Below are 22,081 nucleotides of genomic sequence, written 5' to 3'. Positions count from 1 at the left end.
GCGGCGCAATCCGGAGGGGAACTACTTCCTTGCTACGATTCCCCCCCCCCCCCGGCCATTGTACCGTTCAACGGTGAAACAGGGCGTTGTTTGCCTGCTCGCGGCGGGGGGGGTGATACTCCGGTTTTGCCCAATGCCTGCTTCGCCCTCCCTCCACCAGACACCAGCTTCACTGTGCCTTCCCTGATTGCAGCCGACGTGGGGGTGCAGCCTCCGCTGACACGCGGCTCCATTCTGGCTGCCTTACGGGACTTTCGTCTACAAATGTGTGCTGGCTTTACGGCGCTGTGTGAGCAGTTTGACTCTATGCTGTCGGCTGCGAGAAGTGAGCACTCCGATTGTCCTCAACACGGCGTGGGTCTGCCAATGCCTGTGTGTGATTGTGCTGTACTGGTGCCTGCAACTGGCTTTCCCGGCACCCAGGATCAATTGCTTTCAAGCTCAACATCGGATACTTTGTATCCCCGTCCATTGCTACCTGCTTCGTTGTTGCCTGCCTCACCGCGATTGCAAGAGTATCCTGCTGGGAAGCACCTAACATCTTTGGTGAATCGTTTACGGCGGACTACTGCCTCCTTTCTGCGGGACTCCTGTACATTACATGCCATGGCCGGACTTTATGTGGTGGACGAGGGGACCTCTGCAGCTGGTCGGTGGCCATTTTGTGATCCTTCTTCACCATCTTCTCCACAGCGGCCATATTGTCTTTGTCTGTACGGGATGTGGGGCTTTCATGCAGGGGCTGGCTTAGTCTCAAGCCCGAGATCGGGCCAGGGCTAGACTGATTTTTACCGCCATGGCTTCACGGATGGGCTGGACTGGGACTGGAACTGTATGTATATGCTGTGTGCACTCGTCGCGATCTGTCTTCCCTCATTTAAAATGCTGCGATACTTCATTTCCACAAGACCGTTTCTGGGGTAGTGGGTTCTCAGTGTGTGGAAGTCATAGATGGCCGAGGGTTTAGGGCGCTCTGAAAATACGTAGGCTCCTCCCCACTTTCTTCTTTTTGGGAGTTTAGATTAGAATAGTTCTATTCTTTTCTCACCCCCTTTATTATGTGTGTGATGTTTTCTTCTCTTTCTTTACTTTCTTCCTACTCTCTCTCTTGTCTATATTTCGGGTTTATTGGGCGACAGGCACTATGCTGGGGGGGGGCAGGCCGTAGCCTCCGCATTGGTGTAGGGTGGGGGGGTAATTACTGTTCTGATTAGTTCTATGGGCCTTTTTTTTCTTTTTATGTTTCTGCGCTATACTTGTTTCGATTCTGGGTCCGGGTGTGGGGTTGACCGAGGGAGGGCGGCACTGGAGGGGTGCGTAATTGCTCAAGTGACTATCCTGTTATACAACTGCATTGCCTCACTGCCTGAGATTTTACTTCACTGCTGTTTTATTGATGCTGCCGCTCTCCTGTCTGGTGAAGATATTGTGCGGACTCGAATCTCCTTGGTTCTTACTCTTCACTGACTTTTTCCTTGCTACAATTATTTTGAAAAAACTTTAAAATTAACCTTCACTTCTCCTCCCCCTGGCGTCAAGGTTCTCTCCAGTGTATATCTCGTAAATCGTCGCTAATCTTGACCGTCGGAACGCAGGGGCTGTAATGTTTGAATCAGTGCTTAACTGTATCGTGGCCGGCCTGAAGGTTGTAGGCCCGTATTTGTTCTCTTAATATGCACGAATAAAGGTTTACAAAAATTTAAAAAAAAAATAAAATAAAAAGGACGCTACACCAATTGGTTAGGAAAATAAGTACTGCTTTATAAAAATATTATCTCTTTGTTCTCTTGGTTCTAGAACTTACAGTTCAATGTAATGCTTTCTGTCAGGGAAAACACCAGTACGTTTAGAAATGCCAATAAATGTCAAAAACACAGTACTATTAAATTATCATCACATTACATTTAGATGACTTGCAATCAGTATCACTACCTTCAGAGAGGCTAACTTATTCTCAGTATTTATCATTAACAATACATTTAATCAGATCCCAGCATTAACCAGATTTGACTTCAATGAGGAATTCCAGTTTAACCAGTAGTTCAGTTATAAACCAGTAATCTCCATGAGGAGTTCATTCCTTCACTTTACCAGCAGGTTCCTTTGTGCTACTCCCCAACCTGTATTAAACAGGGATGGGAACGACCAGTGTCTAATTTGCTCCACTGTAGGCACTAGCGCCACTTCCCCCTGCAATTCACCTCCTTACTTGTATATACAACGTTGCTGGGTCCTTTTCTGTGTCAGAAGCAGGGGGGGGGAGAATACACCACCGAGGTGGCCAAGCAATCGAATGTGGCAAAGGCTCTCTTGAAGCTCCCCTGCTCTCTCCTCACTCGGGCCAGCTCCTCTGCTTGGCGCTCGAGCGGAGGGCAGGGCCGATGACACAATACCCCCAGAAAGCCACCGAGTCCCTCAGCTCCCTCTCCCTGCTCGGCCAGCTCCTCTGCGTGGCGCGCGAGCAGAGGGAACAGGGCGGGACACTCACTCGGGCTGCAGCCGGTGCTCCTCCTCCGTGTGGATCGGCGGGGCCACTAATCCCTCAGACATGCGCGGAAGCGCTCGCGCCGGTACCTCCTTCCACTGCGCCCGCTCTCAGGAAGGACGCGCTACCCACGGGCCTGCTCGGTCCTAGGCCCCTCCTGAGGGAATGACTAAACCGCTTTGGGCATGCGCGAAGGCGCCTTTTGAAAGCGTCTCGCCCTGGCTTTCCCCTGGTAACCGGGGCGTTACCCGGCAACGCGACAGAAGCGCGGAAGGCGCCCCCGGGGTCCCGCTCACAAAGGGAAGCCTCGCAAGGCTTCTCAGGCTCAGTGGATCCCGGGGAGGCGCTATCACAGTGCGCGATCAGTACCCCAGGGGTCCCGCTCACAGTTGAGGCGGCGCTGCCTCAGAGAAACCGGCACCCTTCACCAGGAAATCCAAGGATCGGCCGACTGCACGTCCGGCCAGGGCCTCTCAGGACACAAGGGCACAAGCCTTCCCCAGCACCCAGGAAGGTAGGAAACAGCGCTGGTTCGATTTTGTACCTCAGCTCCCACTTCCCCACTTCGCAAAGTCCTTTTACTATCCAAGTCTGGATGGAGGCTGGTGTCTAGGGATGAGGGTTATTCTCCCTGAGTCTCTTTCACTGGGCAGAGGACTGCGCTTCGCAGCGCCACAGTCTCCTTCTCCTGTTCCCACCCCACTATTTTCAAGCTAGGGGTTAGTCAGGCGCCCAGGGTCTCCCTTAAAAATCCACAGCGGGGACAAGACAAGGATCCTAAAGGAGCAGTAGAGGAGTGGATTAATTAGGCTGCTTCCCAGACCAGGAGATCAACCCTCGCACTAGTCTCTCCCCACCTTCCAAGATAACCTGTCCTCCAGCTGACTCTCTCAGGTAGACAAAATGGCTGCCCCGCATTCCGCCTTTATATAGGCTGACCCTCAGTGGTCCAGAATGGACCAGAAGGTTCTGGACGTCCTATGCTAGGCTATGGGCAAGTTCTGAGTTTGACAGTTAGGGCAGTTGGTAGCCACCATTTTGTGTGGTTCCAACTTTTCCTGTCAGAACAGGCCTCTGGGCCTGAGGTGAAAAATTATGAGGGGGGAAAAGAACACCTATCCCCTTGACCAACACCTAGAAAAACTCAGTGGACAAAAATTATTAAGGGTATGAGGGGCAAAAAGGGGACAAAATAAATAATAAATTGGAGGGACTACGCAAAAAGCCAGACAGGTCTAACACTCCACAGCTGTGGTCCACTCCGGTAGGAGGAAGCATTGCACTATACTTGGACGAGTGGAGAAAATTGACAAAGGATAGATGGGTCATCGACATAATCCAAAATGGTTATCTCCTCAAATTCAAATCACCTCCTCCTGCCATACGTCCAAAGAAAGTCAAAAACTTCTAAAAGAAGAAGTAAACCTCCTTTTGTGCAAAAACGCCATAGAGGAAGTCTCTCTGTCACAGAGAAACCAAGGTCTGTACTCCCGCTTCTTCTTGGTGAGAAAGAAAGGTCCCAATGCAGAATTCAGACCTATACTGGATTTAAGGTTGTTGAACAGATTTATTCGAAGGGAGAAATTTCAGATGTTAGCGCTCCATCAAATATTTCCCCAGTTACATCAGGGGACTGGATGTGTTCCATCGACCTGAAGGATGCATATTTTCATGATTCCTGTCTCAAAGAGGCATCGCAAATTTCTCAGATTTCAAGTGTCTGTTAAACACTACCAGTATGCAGTACTTCCGTTTGGACTAAAGTCAGCTCCCCGAACATTCTCGAAGTGTATGGTGGTGGTAGCTGCCTTCCTTCGGAGACAGGATTTTCATATATTCTTACTTGGACGATTGGCTCCTAAAAAGTTCATCACCATCTCTTCTGGAAGATCATCTTTCAATATGCCTTCAGCTCATGCACAAGTTGGGTCTTAAGGTCAATTTCAAGAAATCGATAATGAACCCAACCCAGCAAATCCACTATCTGGGAGCTTTTTTGGACACGGCAGAAGAAAACGTGTCATTCGGAGGAGAGGTGGTTATCAATCTGGACGATTCTTGTTCAAACCACGTCCCCGACAGTTCGCCAAGTATCCTCTCTTCTGGCGTCGATGTCGTCGTGCATCTTCATAGTTCCAAACGCAAGGTTGCACATGCGTCCTCTGCAACAGTGTTTAGAGGATCAGTGGAGACAGAGGACAGGGTGCTGGGAGGATCGAATACTCCATCAGTCCGCTAAAGATTCCATTCGATGGTGGATGAAGAGGTCTCACTTAATGCAAGGAGAGCAATTTCATCAAGACCCTCCGACTCAAACTCTGATCACAAACGCCTCTCTCTAGGGTTGGGGTGCTCTTATGGGCCCTCTGCAAGTATACGGGCTATGGTCAGAATCTGAGAAGGGCTATTACATCAACCTGCTGGAACTAAGAGCGGTTCATCTGGCTCTCAAGTCCCTGTTTCAATTATTCCAGTCTTGGTCCCTCCTGGTGCAAACAGACAATACAACTACAATGTATTATTTAAACAAGCAGGGTAGTACCAGGTCCAGGACTCTATCCATGGAATCCCAGACCATCTGAATTTGGCTACTGGCGAAAGCCTTGTCGATAACAGCGGTGCATCTGTCCGTGACCCTCAACTCGCAGGCGGATTTCCTCAGCAGGGACTTTGTCGAGGCTCACGATTGGGTCCTCAACGAGGAAGTCGCAAACAGTATTTTTCAAGCATGGGGAATTCCAGATATCGACCTGTTCGCAGACACGGGAAACGCAAAATGCCCCGTCTTCGCGTCCAGGTTTCCCCAGGTTGGGTCTCAAGGGAAGGCCCTTTTGATAGACTGGTGTCAGAGCTTACTGTACGCTTTTCCTCTGACCCCATTGATACCAACAGTAATCAACAGGATGTACAAAACCAAGTCCAGGATGATTCTGATTGCCACCGAGTGGCCACGCCAATGGTGGTTTCCAGATCTCCTTCAGTTGTCGGAAGTGCCACACAGGAGGTTGCCGTGTCGCCCGGATCTTCTGTCCAAGCAAATGGGGAGAGTGTTCCACCCCAACCTGTCCTCCCAAAGCCTGGCAGCATGGCTCCTGAAGTCATCCAGAATGGACACTTGCAGTTGAATCCAGAGTGTATGCATATCCTTAAGGAGGAGAAGCGTCCTTCTACAAGGAAATCATATGGTTTTAAATGGAAACGATTCTTTCTGTGGTGTGAGAACAATGGTCTTGATCCTATACATGGTCAAAAACAGGTGATTCTACATTATTTGTTACATTTGGTGAGGTCTGGTCTTCAATTTAGCTCTATTAAAGTCCATCTTGCAGCGATCCTACTCAGACTTCCTTTTTAGAATGCCTGTAGTGAAAGATTTTCTGGAAGGTTTACGAAAGGTGTTATCCGCCAGTCAGGTCCCCTTCTCCACCTTGGGAGCTTAATGTGGTGTTAACTAAGTTAATGGGTGCTCCTTTTGTACCTATACATAAGGCATCCTTGCAACACTTGACTTGGAAGGTAGCGTTCCTTGTAGCCATTATTTCTGCTTGTAGAGTGAGCGAGATCCAGACTCTGTGTTGCAAGGAACCTTTCATCGTGTTTCATGCTAATAGAGTGGTACTCAGGACGCATCCTTCCTTTTTGCCCAAGGTTGTGTCAGATTTTCACATTAATCAGACTATAACATTACCAAATTCTGTCCCAAATCCTACCAATCCTGCTGAAAGAGCTCTACACTCTTTAGATCTTAAAAGAGTTCTTAAGTTTTATCTGGACAGAACAAAGACTTTGAGGCAGTCAGACCATTTGTTCATCAACTATGGTCCTATTAATGCTGGCTCTGAGGCCTCCAAAAGGTCCATATCTAGATGGATTGTGTCTTGTATTGTCCTAGCGTGTCAGTTGTCAAACAGGTCTTTGACAGGAAGACCTAAGGCTCATTCCACAAGAGGGAAAGCTTCCACTACAGCTCTCATAAGAAATGTTTCTATGGCAGAAATCTGTAAGGCAGCTACATGGCGTTCAATGCATACCTTTACTCGCCATTACTGTCTTGACTCAGACATACAGGCTGATGGTCAGGTTGGGCAGGCATTGCTCAGAAATGTATTTGCTGCTTCTAGCTAGATTATGTGTGTCAAACTGTTATTGCTTATATTTTCTGCTCGCTCGCTTTGGAGTGGGTATAAGCTTACTATTCTATTCAGTGCTTATGACTATTAATGAGTATCCCCTGGAAGAGAAGGATTAGTTACTCCTAGTTCTTTTCCAGGGGTATACTCATTAAAGTCATAAGCTCCCTCCAGCCTCCCCGGGCGAGCAGTAGCATTATGGTTTAATATGTTTGTTTCGATCTTATATATGCAGATACCTGCAAGGTTTACTGTACCGTACAAAAGAACTGACGTAACTGTCACCTGTGGGGCATGATGGGAGCAGAGTTCCCCCTGGAGGCCTTGAAGGCAAAGTGTTCAGATTCTCTGATGCCTTAAAGGCGAGGTGTCAGTCTGATTTTCTGTACAGGGATGTTATTTCTTTATGCAGCCTACATAGGCTAATTGCCTTTTATACAGTTTCCTTGATGAAAATAAAAAGGTTTTCTGTCTGTGGAATGCATTTTAGGCTCCTGCCTTTTTCTTGTATTGTTTCTATGGTTTATTTTCATTCTGCAGAAAATTTGGAATTGTGGCTTTATTAGCCTATAGGTTATGGTTGGGCTGCATATTATTAGTGTATACATTTATATGTGTATAATTACTTTAGTACTATGTACTTTTGTTATATATTTACACATATATATGAATTTAGTTATGTGTTCCGGGTTCCCGCTCATGGGCGTAGAATATTCAGTGCTTATGACTTTAATTAGTACACCCCTGGAAGAGAACTAGGATTACAGGTAAGTAACTAATCCTTCCTCACTATGTCTCCTTGCTCTCAACAATGTATCCTTGGTTGCAGAAACTTCTGCTTGTCAAATTAGTTAATTCTAAGCAATATTGGTTCAGCCACCTTACACCACCTTTTTCCTCAGATAAAGTGGTCATGAGGACAGAGGTGGCCTTTCTGGCAAACATTGCAACTCCTTTTGACATTGGCCAATCCATCTCTCTCTTAACTTTCTTTGCTCTGTCTCGCCTCACCTCTTGACGTAGGAGGAGAGATTCCATTAGATGGACCCCAAGCAAGCCATAAGCTTCTACATCAAGCCCACCAAAGACCAACTAGTGAACAATCTGTTTTTGAGCTGTTCTGTGAGGCAGAGAGAGGCAAGGCAGTGCATAAAAATGCTTTTTTGAGATAGATAGTCCTCTGTATTAAAATCTGAAACACCATAGACAAGAAGCAGTGTTCAGAAAGAGTGAGGGCACATTTCACTATGGCCAAGGGTGCTGCTACTTCTTTGGTACGTGGAGTGCCTTTTGTTGATATGTCCGGCTGTGTTGCGGGCATCAGTGCTCACATTCTTGAAGTAGTACTGCCATGGCATTCCTGTACGACGGGATGTGCACTTTGTCTATTTGGTTAATGTGAAACTATCAACAGAGCCAACACTTTGAGGGCTACTAGTTTTGTATCTATTCTAAAGATGAGGAATTTGTGCTTAGAGGTATCCTACAGAAGAATAAATTACTTACCTTTGGTAACACTAGTCCTGGTTTATACTCTAGCTAACTGCAGATTCCACAGCACCCTCTTTCCACCTTGTTCTTTGGAATGGTCTCTGTTTTCATCTATTAAGGTTCCAATTAGAGATCTGTGCATTGGTACCGCTGATTATTGTTGGGTTCCGTGTCTGAGGGCACAGACACAATCAAGAAAGAAGCATCAAAGGACTGGGATGGCACTTATTTGCAACTCCATCTTTACTTCAGGACTGAATGAAATTGGCGTGAAGCTGCACAACGACACCTAACGACATGTGAGGGCAGTGCTATTTACATCTTCCGGATGCAGTCTGGCACCTGGGGATATTCTAAACATGACAATTCTGCAGTGGGTATCCACCAGAAACTGCTTTACTGAAGATAAGTAACCTGTTTTATAAGGCCACAGCATAAATGATGTAACGCTGAGCAACGGCAAAAGAAAATTGCTGGTAAAAATCTCTCAATGCAAGCTTTCATACTGAATTGGCCTCACTTACCAATTCTGTGGTCTATTAGTTCAGGAATTTGAAGTATGCGCCATAAAAACTACATGGAGCAAGAGTTTTGCCTTTAGTCTCTTCCTTTTCTATATCACTGGACTCTGCATTTGAGTTCATGATATAACAGTACATTACAGATATGAATTTAAATTGTTAATAATATACACAAGAATGTTTGTCCTCAGTCCTTAGCAGTGTTTTCTTGCAATTGAAGAACATTCGATTAACATTCTTCTTTTATGCACAATATAAAAAGAGCCAAGCTCACCTTGAAAGTTCTTAGCACTGTAATAGTTTTTCATCCTCTTAGTGCAAATCATGTTCCAAATCTGAATAGAAGTTTATTTATTCACTTTGTATCAAATCTAGGGCAAATCCTATTGGAATGAAAGGACATATGGCCAAATGTTATGGGGATTTAGTTCAGGAGCTGTGGAGTGGCACACAGAAAAATGTTGCTCCGTTAAAACTACGGGTAAGGTATATTTGTTGCTATTCTAACAATTACCTGCTGGCAAAATATACTTTCTACCATTTAAGCATTTACTAGCAAACTGCTTTTCTACTTGTGTTATCATTGACTAATGTTTGTATAGTTGAATGAATAACTAGATTTTGTTTTTTATAACTGTTTTAGCTACTGAAGATGATTTATCAATGCCATACGTAATTACTGTGTACATTAAAACTATGTACACTTCCTCACTTTTCCTGTGCCCTTTATCTTTTTTATTTGTACACATATTAATATATTGCCTTACTTTGAAGCTTTACCACAGACATTGAATAGGATCTATTTTTAAGTATTATAGTCTTTGTTTCTGCATTACAGTCACATTTAAAATGCCTTTCTCCTTCCTATTAAGTTGGCTCACTTTACTTACCATTAGTTATATCTGCATATGGAAAATATTTTGTATTATCCCAAGCGCACTGCTTTCAGTAAATAAAGATGTGTTTGTATTTGTTTCATTGCACGTTGCCATAAAACTGTACACATTCTCTATTTTACAGTGGACAATAGCGAAATATGCTCCCCGATTTAATGGCTTTCAGCAACAAGACTCTCAGGAACTTTTAGCTTTTTTGTTGGATGGCCTTCACGAGGACTTGAACAGAGTTCACGATAAGCCCTATGTCGAGCTGAAGGACAGTGATGGGCGCCCTGACTGGGAGGTTGCAGCAGAGGTTGGTGGTGTTCCTTGGTGCCATAGGGATTAGTTGAACAGTCAAAGTTGTAGCTAAACATTAGATGGTATTGTGATATCCAATTGTTAAAAATGTATGAGACTTTTCTCCAGAGTAGGAATAAAATACTTTTTTGGTTGTTGCAAGAAGTTCGTTTTATTTCAGGTTTTTAAATAATTTTGACGTAAAAGGCATATTCTTCACATGACCCTATTACCTAGTCTTATTTTTAATCTGTCTATATTTGTTTTTTTTAACCGTTTTATGTAGCTTTCAGGCATTGTGAAGGATGAGTGTCCTTTCCAATATAACTCAAATAGTTACAATAGCATCTTACATTAATAAAGAACTGGAAGAAACAAGCACAGACCCAGCAGTCCATTTATAACCCTGAATGTCAAAAAAACCTGGTGCATGTTGTAGATGTTTAGTTTAACAGAAAAAATGGCCAAAGTGTACTTATGTTGTACCTTAATCTGTGCGTCTGGATGTTGATGATATAAATGTAAATTTATCAACTTGATTGGAAATTAAATTGTGTTCATGAATGTGCGTAGGTAAAAAAGCAAGTATGGACTTATTACATCTGTGGGTGCAAATTATGCACCTGCTAATTTCCATTATCATGAGATGCAGTGATTATCGGGTGTGCAGTTTTGAGCAGTAGACTTCAAAATGTGGGATAACATGAAAATTATTAATGTTTTGCCTCATTCCAAGGTGCCTAAAACAGAATTGTGTAAAGTTTTCACAGTTTATTTGCTGCAGGTTTTATCTGCTACGAATTAGGAGGGCAAATACCTTCAACTTGTCTCTAATCGCATTTTGGATGCAGAAAGGTCGAAACTGGATCACTGGACTGTAAAGTGACATTTAAGAGCAATGTTCCACTATCCACCTTGTCTGTCAGTGTACAGTAATTATCTGACTTCGGAAATATCAATTCGATAGAGACCTCTAGCCGCAGATTCCTTACCATTGAATTTCCTAGGCGTCAGACTGGATCCGGAAGATATTTCTTCGAGAAATACCCCTGCACTCTAGTAGGTGGAGTCAATCCGCTCTGCGTCACGTTATCAGTATGATCTGCGCTGGAAGTGACGTCCGTGTCATCAATATAGGTGCCACTTTGGTACGCTGATGTCAGTTTTTTCTTTCCACGTCAGTCAAGAGCTGATCTGTGAAAAAACCTACCTTCACTTTTATTTTTTTTATTTTTTATTGAGTGTTTTCAATCCCACATAGCATATACATCATCCAAGAACCAATGCATTGACACACATTAAATTACAGAGAAAAAGAAAGGAACTTAACCATGTCCCTGGATAGCACGCAGTAAGACAAAAAAAACACAGGTACCCCTTTGTGATCAGTGATTAACCCACATGTCTATAGCACAGTCCCACCCTATCTCACATATGCATAGTCTGGGTATATTGAGGCCCCAGTTGGTTCTTTGTCCATCAACAAACTTCCCATCAATCTGTTCACAATGAGTCAATAGATATTCCTGTAGAGGAGCCCAGATATAGCTAGGTCGGGAGGTCGCTGACAGTTCCTCAGCGAATAATTTCAGCTGTTCACGACAGTATACCATGTCCTTGATCAACATATCAGTTTTGCAGTATAATCTACTGTCCCACTTAAAGAGTACCCGCCTCTTTGTCAACACAAGAGCCACCCTCACAAATCGCCCCACTGCAGCTTTTAATCCATCACATGGCCCAGTAAACATTCCTATGGCGTACAGTTAACCACCTGGCCTGTCATGATGTGTAGAAGAGTAACGACCTCCTCCCAGTATTGGTGTACCAGCCTACACGTCCACGCAAGATGAAGAAAGTCAGCCCCGCCTTGCCCATACAGCAATTCGTATCTCTAAGTTCCATCTTATGTAGCTAGTCAGGGGTGTGGTATACCTGATGTAGGAACTTCAAATGAATGATTCGTAAGTTACTATTGGACGTCAGCCTCCCTGTTAGAGTACAAATCTGCTCCCACACTATGTCCGTGACCAAGGGTCCACACAGCATTCCAACATTCCATACTTCTGTCCACCCCACCTGCACTGTCCTATATAACCTTGTGAGCAGCTTCTTTCTAGATGGAGCCACTATTAGCATTTGCAGCGCCTGTACTGCTTCTGGTTCATCAGGAACATTAGTGTAATGGTCCCTTACTGCCCGTCTAAGCCTGCAGCAGGTGTACTGAAAAAGTGGCGTGGGATTTTGTTTATAATCTCTTCCCCCGAAATGTATTTACCTTCTGGGTAAAAATCACTCATGTGTGTGAGACCAGCCTCTCTAAGGGCTGCAATGGGGCCTGTCTCTCTCCAGCCACCGACAAGGCAGCATGTCCCTCAATGGGTAATGCTGGAGCATACAGAGGAAGGTTATGGGCCCGCCTCCCAATCTCTTGCCATGCCGAGATTGTGTTATCTAACATGTTTATCTCTGACTGTCTATTAGTATGGGTGACAATGCTTTTCAGTTGTAGAGGACGCGCTTCCTCCCCTTCCACAGCCAATCTGGAATAAAGTCGTGAAACCTGAACCAAAAGAATGCATATTGAGCCTGTCCACCTAGGTAGTACACATAATCATCTGGAGCATTAAATCCCCCCTTCTCATATGCCAATGTCTATGTGTTCCAGCTAATCCTCAGCTGTTTATTCCTCCATACTAAGCGCAGCAGTTGAGTCTGGACGGTCTTAAAAAAATGTTTTGTCAGTTTAATAGGAATGTTGCAGAACAGGTATAAAAACTTGGGAAGGACAATCATCTTTATAACCGCAATGCGATCTGCCAGGGATAGCAGCAAGCAGACCCAGCGACCGATCTGCTGCACCAGCGCTGTGTATGCACAACCATAATCACGCCCTCGGGGTCCTGATGTATCCATACCCCTAAATATTTGACTGGTTCTGCAGACCATACTAATGGATATTCCACTTGTGGCGAGATCGTGGCGGACGTTAAAGGAATGAGAACAGATTTCTCCCAATTTATTTGAAGACCTGAGAAGAGAACAAATCTAATATATTCCCGTATAATCGGGGATAAAAAATGCTGTGGTTCGCGGACATAAAGGACCATGTGGTCCGCGGAGAGAGAAATTCCAACCGGCTTATTAGTAAAATTCAACACAGCAGCCCTGAGTTTGCCTGATCTTGCACGCTAGTGGTTCCAACACTATAGCAAAAAGAAAGGGGGATAGGAGGCATCCCTGCCTAGTCCCGCGTTCCATGCTAATCGGCTCTGATGTGAGCCCTCCCACCCTAACTCTCGCGGATGCATCGGTACACAGCACCTGAATCCAGCAAACAAAAACAGGGGGGAATCCCATCCTATTCAGGATGTATATCATGTATTTCCACTCAATAGAGTCAAATGCTTTTGCAGCGTCTAAAAGAACTTCTACAGCCGGCAGATCTGGATTAAGCACGTGGAACATTGCAAATATCGTGCGCAGATTGAGGGAGATAGAGCGCTCCGGGATAAATCCAGACTGATCCGAAAGCACGAGAAGAGGCATCAAGGGTTGCAATTTAGTGGCCAGAATCTTCGCCAGTATCTTTGCATCCAGATTGATCAAAGACAATGGGTGATAAGAGTCGCACCGTGATGGATGTTTATCTTTTTTTGACAATGCTTGCCTCAAGGATGGGGGGAGATACCCCCTATCATGGGCCTCTGCATACATTTCCAATACATGTGGTATAAGCAGATCAGCAAACGCCTTATAAAACTCTGCTGTCAGACCATCCAGCCCCGGAGCCTTATTGTTTGGCAGAGAGAAAATGGCCTCTTTGACATCCTCTTCATCTATGGGTAGACTCAAGTATTTCCTGTGTACGTCTGACAACCATGCACACGCTGTATCGTCTAAGTACTCATTCATTGCCGAGTCAGGCATGCCCCCCCGGGACGTATATATAGATGCGTAAAAGGACCGAAATTGCTCCACAATACTGTGTTGGGAATGATGAGCTTCACCAGATTCATCTACTATATGATAAATCGGGGGATTATCCGTCCTGTCGCGTAGTCTATTAGCCAAAACCCTGCCCGGCCTGCCACTCTCGCCATAAGCTCTAGCCACATATCGTTTGGATAAATATTTCACTTCCGTGGTCGCTAATGAGTTATATTCCTCCTTGTTTTCGTGAATTTGGGCCAGCGTTTCAGTCGAAGGTGCAGTGTTGTATCGAGTCTATAGGTCCCCTAGCTTTTCCTCAAGTTTACGTAATTGTCCTCTAAGGTCTCTAAGGATTCTCGCCGAGGTGCTTATACACACCCCTCTAATCGTCACCTTAAAGGCGTCCCATAGGGTCACATGGCTATCAATTGAGTCCTCATTCAGTTCAAAGTATTGTATAATAGCATTCCTAATAGTCTCAGCATACACCGGATCTAGCAGTGTGTCAGCTCGGAAACGCCAAGTGAATGGTCGGTGCGGGTATAGTTATGTCGTTGTTGTATTTACTTTATTCGATGGAAAATTCATCATAAAAGTATACAGTTTATACAATGCATAAAAAAAATAAAAGAGTAGGGACATAACACTTGTGTATATACAAACATCCTCCTATACTACTCAGTTTAAATTATCTAAAATCAAGCTCAAGGATTGTTACATAAAAACCATAAAAAACAATTCATGTCATAATACTGTCCGTCAGTTTGGTTAAATGGGTGGAACGCTTGGCCCTCCTAGTGCGGGTCTGCCATGCACTTCCCAGGAATTTGGCTACCCCACACACCACAGCAGTAGAAGATGTGTCAGTACGAAGGACCCGTAGGGCCATTTTGTGGCATCTAAGGCCCAGCCCCATGCATAAAGGTTTTAACCATATTTTCCTAGCAACCCTATAAGCCGGGCAGGCAAACAAAAAGTGCGCTACTGACTCATTAGGGGCTGCACAGCCGGGGCATGAATTAGGGAAAACACCATTTCTTTTCCACCCAGAAGAAAAGTCATTCACCGACAAAGTCCCGTGCCTGAGTTTGAGGTAAAGTGCTCTGTCCAAGGGTTTCTCAATAAAGTCAAGGAAGGGTTCCAACTTCCTTATCCATTTGATCTCAAAAATCGCTGGGAGAGCGGCCCCCCTTCACTCCTGCGTATGGTCGTCTCCTGTATCCAGTCCCAATAGAGTTTCTTAATCACTGCCTTAGGGGGCGGTGTTTGGCTCAACCATGTTTCGCCTAGGCCCAGTTGCACAACCAGCTGTCTCAGGTTGCACAGCCACTTGATTTTGTTTCCTGTATAGAGCAAGATAAGTTTATCTAGAACTGCAGCATAACTATGTAGCTCTTGGGTCCTTCTTAGTCGCACCCCCCAAAAAAGTAGTGGGCGCAAACGTACTTTATCTTTAAGGGTGCGCCTACCTAGGTCTAGCCGCAGCGGGATTAACGGGGTGGAGACTGGGAGGGCCACCAGATCTCGCATGAAATTATTTTCCGATGTGGCTAACTCCGTTATGTTCTCAAACCCCATAGCTCAGAGCCGTATAGAGCTGCCAGTAATACTTGACCATCATATATTGCTAGGGTCGGGCCACAGGTTTACTAATCGACTCCCGCTGTATAGTTATGTCAAGAACAACCGTATTGTGGTCAGATAGAGTTCTCGGAAGTGGGCTCCACCCACCAGTTAGCTTCCCCACTGAGTAGCCAGTAATCTAGTCGTGACCAACTATTAAAAGCAGGGGTGATGTGCGTACCCTCCCGAACATCCTCATTTAGCTGCCGCCAAGCGGCTAACAGGCTCATCTCCACCATGAAATCACGTGTGCACTGCGCAACTTTAACCGTGTGCGCTCCAGCCGGGTTAGATTTATCCACAAATGGATTAAGATGTGTGTTGAGGTCACCCCTACATATAATCGCAGCCTCCGGCCAAGTGCGCAGTACATTAAACAGTTGCAAGAAAGGCGCCCTGTCATCCACCACAGGACCATATATATTAACGATTGTCACCAGCACCATCCCAAGTTTATCGTGCACCATAGCTCATCGGCCCTCCTGCACCATAGCTCATCGGCCCTCCATTTCCACGCAGGTCTGTAGAAGCTGAAATGAGACACCCCTCTCAATAAAAAGAAGGACCCCCTCGCATAAGTGGAGTAGGATGAGGCTAAACGGTATTTCGCCCATCTGTGTGACACATTGCCCTCTGTATATTTACTCAAGTGGGTCTCTTGTAAAAGAGCAATCTGCACCTTGTGTTAATCCAACTGTGCCAGCACTTGCCTCGTCTTCTTAGGTGTATTCAGCCCTCGGACATACCAAGTTATGCACTTGTACAGTGCTCCTGTCATCTATGACAAGAAACATGACAGTGATTGCGGCTAACTGTTCTAAAGCACATAGACATGTATGCAAGCCAAACCAATGCATCATTACACTCCCAATCGTGGTACCTGTGACTGGAAAAAATTAAACAATCCCCCCCACCTCCCTCCCACTCCCACTTTAGCAGTCCCAATTTGCCAAAGACCTGAACCATATGTAACTCCCAACCCAACAGAAACAAGAGTAAACCGTGTATCTGGTGGGGAATGACCATCGGGGGACGTAGCGGCAAAGTCTAGTCCCAACTCTAATAGGGAGGGGGCCGCGAATATGATAACCCAACCCACCGCTATGACTATCCAATAAGTTTCACAGGAAACAACTTTTTGTAGGACATTAGGTGAAGAGACTGTGTCCACTCTAACCACGTGACCACACAGTGTACAGCAAACCACCATTTTAACCCACTAGTCACAGCATATAGTTTCATCTAGTAGCAGTAGCTGCCCCAAGCGAGTGTCATATGTATGTACATGGCATTGTTACTATCAAACTCACCAAAGTCTTTACCTAACCTGCCCAAACAATAGATCCTGTGGTCTGGAGCACTCATTAACACTGGGACCAGCCCATCTTACTGTTCATTCATCAATGTCCGATGTGTGGTCTGGTGATTTCCGCCGACGTTGTAGAGATCTGACATGTTCCATCGCTTGCTTGGGATTTGTGAAAATTCCCCAATGCGCAGCCTCGCTGGATAGAGCATGGCATAGGGAATCTGTTCTTTAATCAGCATCTTCTTGACGTTTTGAAACTCCTTCCTGGCTGCCTGTATGTTTGATGTAAAATCCAAATAGGATGACAAGACATTATTTTGATAGGTTATCATGCCCTTCTGTCGATTCACTCTCAAGATAGTATCACGATCCCTGAAGTTAAGCAGTCTAGCAATGATAGGCCTCGGTGGAGCGCCAGGCGGCGGACGCGCCGCCAGGAATCGGTGGGCCTGCTCCATAGCAAATAAAGGTGATATGTCGTTGGTGCCACAGACTTGGCGTATCATTGCCTCCATATAGTCCTCCAAACGCCCCACATTGGTCGATTCAGGAAGGCCCAAAACGCGAATGTTGTTGCGCCTTGATCGCACTTCAATGTCCTCATTCTTTGCATGTATCACCGCTAGGAGTTTCAAGATATCCGAAGTCTTTGCAGCCACCTGTTGTAATCCATCATCCGTATCTGTAATGCGCTGATCCGCTTCGCAGATGTGCGCATCTTGCTTATCCAGCTTCGCTGAGAAATGGTCCATCCTGCCATTAAGGGCCTCAATTTTCCCATCTAAGGCTTTAGACTGGCCTGAAGGGCAGCAAGCGACTTCTCGTGCGCTGTAGGGCCCTGTGATGCGGCCTCCGGGCTGAGGCCACATTTTGTATAGATTTTCTGCCCTTGCGTCGTTCAAAAGTGAGGCGTGGTTGGTTCTTTTCCGGCTTATCCATGGCGCGTGCCACCCTCAGCAAGTGTGTGGCGCCTCGGGATAAGATAATGCCAACCTATGCGGTCTGCCATATGTACACTGAGAGTTCTGGATGCCGAATGAGAATCAGTTCAATATTATCACGGCCCGCAGCAGTGCCCCCTTCTGTGCTTTAATAGTGCTGGTTCCAGGTGACAGATGTTGCAAAGCAGCAGGTAGAATCTAGAGATATGCCCGTCAACTAGGATTCATCCTTCAGTGCAATGTGGGCCCTCTTTTGGTCAGACTACACCCGATGGCTTCGTATCCCACTTGACCAGTCCGGCTGGCTGCTCATAAAAACAGGCAAACCACGAACACAGAGGTTCACAGATTACAGTCCAAATATAACGGCACAGGGGGGGGGGGCACATACACACATTCCTGTGATGAGGAGGCACAAGAATCACCCCGTGCCGATGGAACATGCGTCCAAATGCCAAACAACGGTGCTCCCGCTGCCAATCCAACTCCACTGTACTTAATGGCGGCTCACCACACCGCGCAAGTGTTACCTTGGAGCTCACCTCATGCAGCCAATGCGGGTGTGGGCAGCCTATTCGGGCACAGGGCCCTGTCAGCGGAGGTTCCGGTGATATCAACGGAAGGGGGGAAAAGGGTCAAAGGCAGCAAGGAGCCGCAATGCGAATCCCCTGATTTCCAATCGCAGGGCCTACTCACGGCCTGTTCTCCAGACCAACGCCGGTTGCTTGTGTACCTCCAGCGACCCAGCTCGCCGCACGGGCCTCTCGCTCATGTTTGCAGCTGCTGGTGCGGTCTCAGTCCGCTGCACAAACAGCACTGAGGCACCCCCTCAAACCCTGTGATCTTCGCTGCACTCCGGTGCGCCCCACGTTTACCAGGAGCGTAGTTCCAGGTAGGTGGAGGGTACGGAAAAGCAAGTCTCCCTCACTCACTCCGCCACCATTTCCATGAGGCTGGGACACCTCCCACGCTTCTAGATCTCTCCCCAGCCCTCTCACCAGGACACAAAACACCACCTCAGGTCAGGCTCGGCATCAACATCAAAGTCTGACTGAGTAGCACGTTGGATGGTCTAGCAGAAGGCAGGATAAATGAAGGATGTCGTTCGGAGGCCGGGAGAGCAACACTACAGTGCGGCCATCTTGCCGATCACCACGCCACACCCCAGAGCTACCCTCACTTATTGAGAAGATTTTTCAACTCTTTGTTGGCCCCTTTTTTCCACTGTGTCTAAGAAGTCGTGTCTAGGAAGACTTCAGAATTCAAGCTGTGTGGTGCCTGTCACCGCGCCATGTCGGTGACGGACCTGCATTTGGTTGGTTTGTGGTGTCTGGACCATGACCACAACTCTGAGTTGTGCTCTGACTGCCAGGCCATGGCTCCTAAGGCATGGAGGAAGCGGTCCCTAAAGCTGCTTGTGGCCCGGCATGCGATGCGGCATTGGTCTCTTTGGAGGTCTCGATCGTGAGGATGATCCCAGACCTGCTCTAGGTGTCCCAAGTCCTCTTTGTGCCACTCACGATCATCAGGACACTAAGGTAATGCAGTGTAGTTCCTATTTTCCCAATAGGCTCTGCTCATTGGAATAACATAAACAATAGTTTAGATGTAGGACTGAGGTCGACTAGGTCTCTATTGAATATGTTAGACTTAATTTAGGTTTGCCAGCTAGCTCAGAGGTCACTAGAAACTTTCTCGAATGAACAGGGAGGAGTGAACTTCCCTGATTAGACAAGAAGGGATTCAGCTTCTGACAACCGCATAAACATGACAACTTTGCTCCCCCAGAATAAGGAGTATATCTCCAGAGTCGTGTGAAAACAACAGATAGCTATTTCACTCAGTCAATCACGCAAATAATGAAATAATGCTGTAAAAGCATTGATATGGTTTCTGAGCCATATGATACTTAAAAAGGTATCAAATATATACAGTTACATATAATGATAAAAGCTTGACTAAACGTACTCAACTAGTGCTTCTAAATACGCCTACCCCAATGTACCTAACCTAAGCCTAGTACGTGGGAAGGGGTAAAGGAGTTTTTAAGTTAAGTTAGTTTTGCCAAGAATCTGACTTAAGAATTCTCTAAGGATCTAATCAGCTCTGTACCTTGGTTTTAGAATGAAGGAGGTCTTGTATCTCAGTGCGTCAAATGGGAGGGACAGCTTCCTTCAGCACTCGCATCAGCTGGGCTTCGGATAAGTAGATAGCCGCTCTGCTCCACACCACCGTGTGTTGCTTAAGGCAAACGCTGGTATAATTATACCTGGAAGGTGCCGTGTTTGACTTAAGGTTGGACATAAGACGTAATTAAAAGATGTCACTAAGAACTGGCTGTTCTTTCAGTGCTCGTAGGAGTTCTAGGACAAATCAAAACAAAAGCATGGGGAATTCCCAGGTTGCTGGAGGTTTGGTTTGTTGAAAGAACTTGTTGTACTTTCTAGGAGTCTAAGGTTTAGCCTTGCTGTATTTGGTTTGCATTGGCTATTACTAAATATGGATTTGATTCTTATGCCTTTATAAGGGTATGATTTGTTATAACCACATATGGGCATAAATCGGGAATATTTAATTAGGGTCCTAGATATGATCACAACAGTAAGAGTCACAAGAATTCGAAGCATGGTACAAATTCTCCCTGTCGGTTGGCTGATGCCACAGAGGAGTCTCAGTGTTCAAGTCCTCGTCCCCCGGAATCTGCACCTAAGTCGCTCCACTCCTCCCCACTTTTCCATAGCCGGAGTGACCCCAGCTCAGTTTGAAGTATTTTATGAGGTCATGCGCCTCATTTGTGAGCGACCTGACCCCTCTGGCATGGCATTGGGCCCCTCGGGGTCCATCGGGTTCTGCGTCGGCGGCTCTGGTTCCAACACCAATGTCCCCTGCTAGATCAGGTCATGTATGAGGACAGGCGCCGGTTTTGCTAATGTGACCTTTCCGAACTCTGTTTCCGACGCCAAGCTTCCTGGTCCTGCTAGCACCCATCGGGTACGCCAGCCCTTTTCTCATCCCAGACGACCTAGTGCTGGTACCAAGTCGACCGGCGCCAATTCCAGTGTAGCGCTTTCATTAAATAGCATTACATTGGGAATTATACTGTGGAATTGCAGCAGTGTTGACTGAATAGCGCTCTCACTGTTTGGTGCATTTATACATTTTGGGCTTTGTGCTAAGTTTCGTTTTGAATCCCTCCCACCATTTTGTTGTTGTGCTTTCCCCTGGCCCGCCTCCCCGCGACCGCCTCCCACCTGACCCTCCCACCCACGAACACAGGCACCGGGCTCTACACCTCCCTGGCTAATCTGTGACCGTCTGGACCTCGTCCCGAACGGTCGCTCCCCCACGCTCCCTGGCTCCAGCTCGCTATCACTGCTACAGCGCTCACCGCTGAATTCACTTCATTGAAGCACTCGTGATTGGTATCGTAGCTCTGCTGCTCTGCTGCTGCTAAAACTCGTGCGTGTTATTGCTGTAAAATTCATAGCGCTTTGTGCAGCATTGAGATTAGGTAGCGCTTTCATTAAATAGCATTTCATTGGGAATTATACTGTGGAATTGCAGCAGTGTTGACTGAATAGCGCTCTCACTGTTTGGTGCATTTATTCATTTTGGGCTTTGTGCTAAGTTTCGTTTTGAATCCCTCCCACCATTTTGTTGTTGTGCTTTCCCCTGGCCCGCCTCCCCGCGACCGCCTCCCACCTGACCCTCCCACGCTCCGCCCCCCTACACTACCCTTTTAAGTCAGATGTCCCAACGCGCAGCGACCACGCGCTGCGGCCGCGCCGAAGGTGCACCGAAGGTGCGCCAAAGGTAAGCCCGTCTACGCCCGTCCGCGCCTGGACCGCGCCCAGCGCCAGACACCCTGGCCCCCGTCTCACCCTCCCCACCCGCATTACATACGACGCCTCCACCCTCTTAGCCCTTAACCCCGGTCGACTCCCCAACTGCGCCCTAGCCGCTCCTGGACACACCCATGGACCCTTCACATGCAACTCCTGCAAGTATGACGGCACCAAGACCATCTCCTCACCCACGAACACCAAACATTGGATTGGATTGGATTGGATTGGATTGGAAACCCTGGTGGCCGCAAGATATGTTTCCTCCCACTAGTTCGTCTTTGAAAGCCAAAAACTTGGGATTTTTAATTGACAATGAGATATTTTTCGGACCGCATATCTCATCTCTTACTGGGAAATGTTTCGGCATCCTTCGGATGCTTCGTAAATTCCTCCCTCTAGTCTCCATCCAGCACAGAACAATCATTGTCCAGGCACTGATTGGCTCCAGGCTTGATTATGCTAATGTTTTGTTCCTGGGACTTCCCAAATATTTGGTTAGGCGTCTGCAAATCGCCCAGAATTCTGCAGCCCGAGCCATCTTTGGTCTTCCAAGAAAAGCCAGAGCCACTGATCTTCTCTCAACACTACACTGGCTTCCTATTGCTAAAAGCATTCTGTTTAAAAC

General features: G+C 46.4%; 1 protein-coding gene across 2 annotated transcripts in view; it reads left to right on the top strand.

Moving 5' to 3' along the window:
• USP32 (ubiquitin specific peptidase 32) overlaps window positions 1-22,081 on the top strand; it is a 1,504,025-nt gene that overhangs the window by 1,056,814 nt on the left and 425,130 nt on the right. For both annotated transcript variants that reach the window (XM_086954917.1, XM_086954918.1), the window contains exons 21-22: window positions 9,003-9,108; window positions 9,648-9,821. In XM_086954917.1, the coding sequence (XP_086811043.1) occupies window positions 9,003-9,108; window positions 9,648-9,821 (280 nt within the window). The remainder of the gene's footprint in view (window positions 1-9,002; window positions 9,109-9,647; window positions 9,822-22,081) is intronic.

This window comes from Lissotriton vulgaris, chromosome 2_1 (genome assembly GCF_964263255.1).
Source record: "Lissotriton vulgaris chromosome 2_1, aLisVul1.2, whole genome shotgun sequence".
NCBI lineage: Eukaryota > Metazoa > Chordata > Amphibia > Caudata > Salamandridae > Lissotriton > Lissotriton vulgaris.
The sequence above is the reverse complement of the archived record's forward strand: the minus strand, read 5'-3'. Positions and strand labels throughout refer to the sequence as shown.